The sequence below is a fragment of the Geospiza fortis genome, unplaced genomic scaffold (assembly GCF_000277835.1).
Source record: "Geospiza fortis unplaced genomic scaffold, GeoFor_1.0 scaffold113, whole genome shotgun sequence".
Classification (NCBI taxonomy): Eukaryota; Metazoa; Chordata; class Aves; order Passeriformes; family Thraupidae; genus Geospiza; species Geospiza fortis.
The window spans coordinates 677,430-684,062 of NW_005054429.1; the positions used below are offsets into that span (position 1 = coordinate 677,430).

At 41.7% G+C, this 6,633-nt stretch overlaps 1 protein-coding gene across 3 annotated transcripts in view; it reads left to right on the forward strand.

The window, feature by feature from the left end:
* Positions 1–6,633, forward strand: part of MPPED2 (metallophosphoesterase domain containing 2) — a 121,375-nt gene that overhangs the window by 37,644 nt on the left and 77,098 nt on the right. For all 3 annotated transcript variants that reach the window (XM_031061875.1, XM_031061876.1, XM_005426933.2), the window contains one exon: positions 6,269–6,450. In XM_031061875.1, coding sequence (XP_030917735.1) covers positions 6,269–6,450 — 182 coding nt within the window. The remainder of the gene's footprint in view (positions 1–6,268; positions 6,451–6,633) is intronic.

Genomic DNA, 6,633 nt, shown 5'->3' on the forward strand with positions numbered 1-6,633 from the left:
GGAGTTTGCAGCATCTGGTCATGTTTTGTCCATTGTGGGTGCTGTGTGAGTGATTTACTCCGTGGCAGGAACTGGAAACTTTCCTGGCTCAATGTTTAAGGTTTTTATTCCATCTTCAAGGATGAATTGGTTTCTTGGGAATCCCTCTGTGAGAGGGGATTTGGAGTCTGCATATCTCAAAAGCTGAGAGAGCAGGGCAGTGAACAGTCTGTGGGGTTGGGCTCTCCAGCCACAGGCATTGCCAGGCTAACCCACCCCTGTTAGATCAAGTTTTTTCTAACTCAGAAATACAATAACTAAAAAACATTTAAAAAACTTTTGTTCTATTTTCAATCTCACGTAAAAAATACAAATGTTATAATTTACACTATTACAATCAAAAACTATTTCTTAATTACAATACATTGTGTTTCTTAACTTATTGATTTAAATCACACTATGCTCTAAGTGTTTTAAAACTAATCATCTAAAATTACCCAAGTCTTATTACAATACATCTTTCATAGTTCTATTTCTCTAAAATATCTAGTCTTATTTACTGAAGCAACCTTTAGAACTTATTTCTGGTTCTATTTCTCTCTCAACAATATCTGTCTCTAAACCAACCTTTAGAACTTATTTGTGGTTATATTTCTCTCAACAATATCTGTCTTATTCCATAGTATTTCTAGATCAACATTTCTTATCTCAAAGTTTGTACACAAATGCATAATATATAAACTTTCTATTAAACTTTAAAAATTCTCTACAAATTCATTTCCCACATAGCCCAAGACCCTTATTTTCAGCATTTGAACTCACCCATGCAGAATTATCCTTTACCATCAAAACTGACTCGTTTCAGGAAGGTGGTGCTTGTGTGTTTGCTGAGTTTTATTTTGCAGCAGGGTCCCAGTGTGGCTGCAGCTGTGTCTGTAGGAGGGCTGCACTGCCCTGCCTGTCTCAGAGGAGCTTTCCAGCCCTGCTGATTTATAAGACATCCTTATGAGTAACTCTGGGGTAGGCTTGGGCTGAAATGCACAGTTAACATGTCTCCTCTGTGGCAAGGCATCCTAAATCACGTCCTTTGCCCCTGTGTTGCTGTTGCATAAGGGATGGCTGAATAAAATGACACAGATTTTTATGCTGTTAAAAGGTAAACGTGAAGTTTATTATACATCACATTCTTTCTAATAGGCAGCTCTGAGAAGGTCGGGCCTGATTGGTCCTCAATTAACACTTCTCACATTATTGGCTAATTAGGAGCAGCACTCTTCTTGTACACATCTTACAAGCAAAGAAGTGCAACGACACACATGGATTTGATGTGGCACACAGACTTGAAGCCTGTGCTTCAATGGGTGTATAATGAATACTTACTTAGACGTCATAAAAAATGAACCCACAAATTGAGTCACGGATGTACCAGTGGGGTGTAGGCTAATGGGAACAACACCCCTCTCGTGCACATATAGTGTACTTTGAGTGGGCAATAACAACAACACTCTCGTGCACATATAGTGTACTTTGAGTGGGCAATAAGAAAAACACTCTCCTTGTGCACATATAGTGTACTTAGAGTGGGCAATAAGAAAAACACTCTCCTTGTGCACATCTTGCAAGTAAACAACGAGTATAAAACACCAGTTGTAAAGGTTAAGGATGCTTTTAATTCTTTCTCTGAGCTTTCTCAGAACTCCCCAGAACAATGCTTGGTGAAGTTGATGTGACTTTCTCTCTGGCCAGGCTGTCAGCATCTACACCCCTGTGCATGTGCAAGGCCCAAGGTGCTCCTCTCTTGTGAGTTCCTGCATTCAGCCCCCACTCCCTTGCTGCTCAGACCCCCCTGGTGTGGGGTGTGTTGCTCATTCTTGCTTGTTTCATCTGTCACTTTGAAAGCCAGGCTGGGGTTTGCTGGCTGGTGGCTGAGGAGAGGGTGCAGGCCCAGGATGGAGCAGTGCCTGGGCTGCTGTGTGCACAGCTGGCCGGGCAAGGGGCAGCACTCAGCCCCTGATCCACCCTGGAGGTGCTGTGGGTTTCATACCCTTGCTGAGTGCCACCTGAGCAAGCCAAATTAGAGCCTGCATAATGCTGTCCTTTCAGGCAGGGTGGGAGGAAATGCATATTTTGCAGGAACCCCCATATTTTGCGAATCTGATGGACTCTTAGACTCTTGGTGAGAACCACTGGTGCTAAGGGCAGGTTAGTAAAGTATTAATCTGATAAACAAGGTTCTTGTAGAAGTGTATGAAGGTTACATTGTCCCCTCTGGTTGCTGGACCCTTGTCATAAATGCATTAAATGTGACAGGTCTTACATTACTGTGGTGATCTCACACAGCAGTCATTGCTCAGCTGCCTTACGGGATTTTGTTCTGGGTCTTACATGAGCTTTTTAAAAACCAGCCAAGTGCCTGGTTTTCGAAGGTGCAGCATATCTTATGTTGTCTCCTCTATCCTGATTTCTGCATTAATCCTAATATATGAACATTTAAATTATTCTGAAATATCTCTTACTGCATCTTTCTGTGAGCATGCTGCCCCAAATGGAGTAATCAAATAGTCTGTGAAGTGTTTCAGTCTGCCATGTCAAAAAGACTGAAAAAAACCAAATTGTTGGTGGTGATGGAGAGTGTCAGAGTTAGCTGGATGCATTGTGTTTTCAGCAAAGGTAAAGAACAAGTTGAATTAGGTATGTGCTCTGATTCGGCAGAATGGTGGTGGACATAAATAATTTGGATTAATTATAATTATTGTTATGACTAATTATAATTATTAGAGCCAAAATAATTATTTTATTTTCTTATTTATTATTTTATCTGCAGGAAGGGTCAGGTGCAGAACTGTCCCAGAGATTTCAGCAATGCCAGTGTGCAGCCCCCAGCTGCTGGGCTGTGAGTGGATCAGAAGGAAGGGTGAAAGTAGAAAAGGAAGAAGGTAGATCAGCAGGTAGGGTGATGCTCCCAGCCCGGGGTGTCACCAGAGCTGTGACAGGGCAGTGCCTTGCCTTCAGAGCCCAATCCTCTTGGAATGCAGGGGGAAATGAGGCTCTCCTATTGCTGTTTGCCATGCTGCAGCCGTGGGGGAAAGGAAAACTTGAGCCTTTAGGGCTGGCAATAACACCACTTTTATTAAGTTTCTATTGAAGGACTGCTTGGAGTATGGTAAATGGACGGACTGAACACAATCACCTGCAGTATCTCTCTTGGAAATACTTAGTAGAGAAATACTGAATGAGAGAAGGAAGCTAAGATGTGGAGAAAAGGTTACTTGGCAACATCACAGTGTTTGTAAAGGAGAGAAAGAAGGGTCAGGGACTTAATGAATTTTGATGATAGACTTTTCTGTAAGGCATGGCACGAATGGAAAAATCCTAAACCAGGGTTCAGTGCCATGCTCTAATGCAGAGCAGGGTTTGTTTGGATGCTGCAGGGAAGAGCAAAGCCTGCCTGCTGTGTACAAACAAAATTGGGCTCCCCAGGGCAGGCAGCGCTGGTTTAGCTCCAGCAGAGGTGCTCTGAACAAGTTCTGTGCTGATGATGGAAGCTGGTGTTCATTTTTTGTGCTGAATGGAGTAAACATGCTGGGAAGCAGGGAAATGTTGATTTGGGGAGCCCCATATTTTGGAAGGAAGACACCATGTAGGAAAGCACTGTGACTGCAGTTCTGCCCAGATTGCCAGTGCAATTTCAGAAATTGCCTGGTGCAATTTCAATGGGTAAATTAATTTTTCTCTGGAATAATAACTTTGTTAATTTCAGACCCTTGCTGAGAAAATGAAGTCTATTGATTGTTGGATTTTTCTCCCGGGTTTCTGCAGTGGTAACAGTTTCATGGCTCAGGTAATTGTACCTGCTGCTTTGGGTGGAACAGGAGGTACAATACCAAACCCCAGGAAGAGACATCCTCCAAATTCTCTGCTCTCCAGCCCAGCTGGCAGTAGAATCTGTTTTTAAAGTAAGCATCATCTTGGAGAGCCCTCTGAATTTTGCAAATTAATTCAGTGCCCTGTGTCAACAAGGTATGGTACTTGGATGGTAAATACAGCTTGATTGGAAAGACCTAATTATGGTACCTAGGAAAAGGTAGTCTATCAAATATCTCCCCCCTACTGCTTCCCCCACTAAGATTTTTGCTGTGAATAGCCTAATCAATAGAATAAAAAATTAATATTTATATATAGAGTATAAATTAATGTAATATAATTGATATAATATCTAACAAATATGATAATTAATATATAATAATATTTACAAATTACAATAAAATTAAATTCTAACTCAGTGAGATCTTGTTAGTAAGTGCATTCCCAGGGGCAGTTTTCCACTGGAGACCAGCACATATCCATATGGAGTCTGATTTCTGGAGCCACTCTCAAACTTCCCAGGGCAGGGAACTGATTTGCACCCTGGAGGATGCTTCTGGTCTTTCTCACCTATGCAGGGAGCTGAAATTCAAGGCACTGGTAGAAGTTTTCACACAGTTCAGTGTACAGTAAAAATTAAGTGCTAATTTAGTTTACAGTTCAGTAAACAAAAGCAGTACTCCAAAAGTCAGTAATTTCTCAAGTTTTGTGCTTTATTTTCTATTACTGACCATACATCTCATCACAACTGTGGGGATTTAGGACAAACAAATTCACAGTGATGTCTACTGGTGTTTGTTTTCAGTGTGGAGAGCACAACTAATAAAACCTGTTTAATTTTATTTTTACTTTCAGGCACCAATTTTTGAATGCCTATTGTGCCAGTTTGCCCAAATAAATCTTAGAACAGCATTATTCTGGGATGCTTTAAAGTAGCTGGAGCTTGGTTTCACAAGCTTGATAATTTGAGATGTAAGTGGAGTATTATTCTGACATAACTCCTAAATACCTCGACATTTCTAGCTGAAGCTAAGCTCTAACCATGATCAAAGTGGCACATCAACGGAATGAGCTGAAGTTTTGTGGAATTGGGATGGGATTTTCTGTGGCACTAATCCAGATGCTGTGCTATTCAAGTGTTGAGCAAATCAAATTATGGCAACTCTGCAGAGAAATAATTGCTATTCCAAAGTAGGCAATGGGTTGCCTTTTGTATTTAAGTTTTTCTGCTACAAATTAGAGCTTCTAACCACTAAGTATGCATAAAGCATTTTGATTACCTATTTTTTTTCCTCTATTGTTCTTAAAAAAAAAAGTCACCAAAAACCAAATGACCAGACTTCCATGATGGGTCACATGTAGTTGATAAGATCAAATTACCAAATACAGCTTGCAAATAACCAATTGAACTAAATTTCTGGCATTGTTTGCTATAGAAAAAAAAAAGTTTTATATGTGTGATAGCACATCAGCCCTGACTTTATAGATTCTGGGATGCTGAGTTCAGGATTTTGTTTGAGTTTAGGAAGCTGCCACTAGGCTTGGTTCTGCAGTTTCCAGCCTCCATCAAAGCACTCCTGAGTGTACCTTACTGTGTGTAAACAAGTGCTCTGTGCTGGGATCTGTAGGAGAACCTGTGCCCCTGAACAAAATCAGCTGCTGATTATTGGATTTGCTGGGAGTGGCAGGGAGGAATGATGAATTTGACTCCATGTTCTCAGAAGGCTGATTTATTATTTTATGATACTATTTTATATTAAAGGATGCTATACTAAACTATACTAGAGAATACAGAAAGGATACAGACAGAGGGCTAAAGAGATAATAATGAAAACTCATTACTCTTTCCAGAGTCCTGACACAGCTTGGCACTGATTGGCCAAAGAGTGAAAACAATTCACATCAAACCGATGAAACAATCACCTGTTGGATAAACAACATCCGAACACATTCCAAAGGAGCAAAACACAGGAGAAGCAAATCAGATAATTATTGTTTTCATTTTCTCTGAGGTTTCTCAGCTTCCCAGGAGAAAAATCCTGGGCAAAGGAATTTTTCAGAAAATATGAATGTGACAGCTGAGCTCAGGTGAGAGCCCATTCCTGGCCCACCTGGGATACTTGTTATACCATGGTTATCCCCCTGTACCTGTCCATGTACAAGCACAGGACGTAAAACATCCCAATTCAAAGCCTCCTAAATCCATTTCCCCCCTGTTTAAGCACACTTTAGTACCACAGAGTGGCCATATTTGTGTATATTTATTCTTCCTTTCCTCACCAGGTAAGTTTTTAGCAGCACTGGGTTTTTGGCAGCGCGCGGCGCGTGGCTGCTTTCCTGGAGGGAGCAGCGTGCTGCTATCTGCAGTAATGGATGTGAGGCTTTGAACCTTGTGACTGTTGTGGGATCTTTGTGTCTGCTCTAGGGTCGACCCCATCCCATATGACACTCCAAAGCCAGCGGGCCACACGCGCTTTGTCTGCGTCTCAGACACGCACTCCAGAACAGATGGCATCCAGATGCCCTACGGGGACATCCTGCTCCACACCGGCGACTTCACCGAGCTGGGACTGCCCTCCGAGGTTAAGAAGTTTAATGACTGGTTAGGTAAGGAATTACTGCCTTTTGGTGACCCCAATTAACCCCTCCTGTCCCGGTGACACTCACTGCCTGCTAATTGAATTAGGGCGCTCGGGTAATCTCCCCCCGCTGCCCTCGCTCCGCTTGTCTGAGTGTCATGTGCTGCTTCTAGCCTCATTTGTCAATAATCATAATATATTATAATAATAA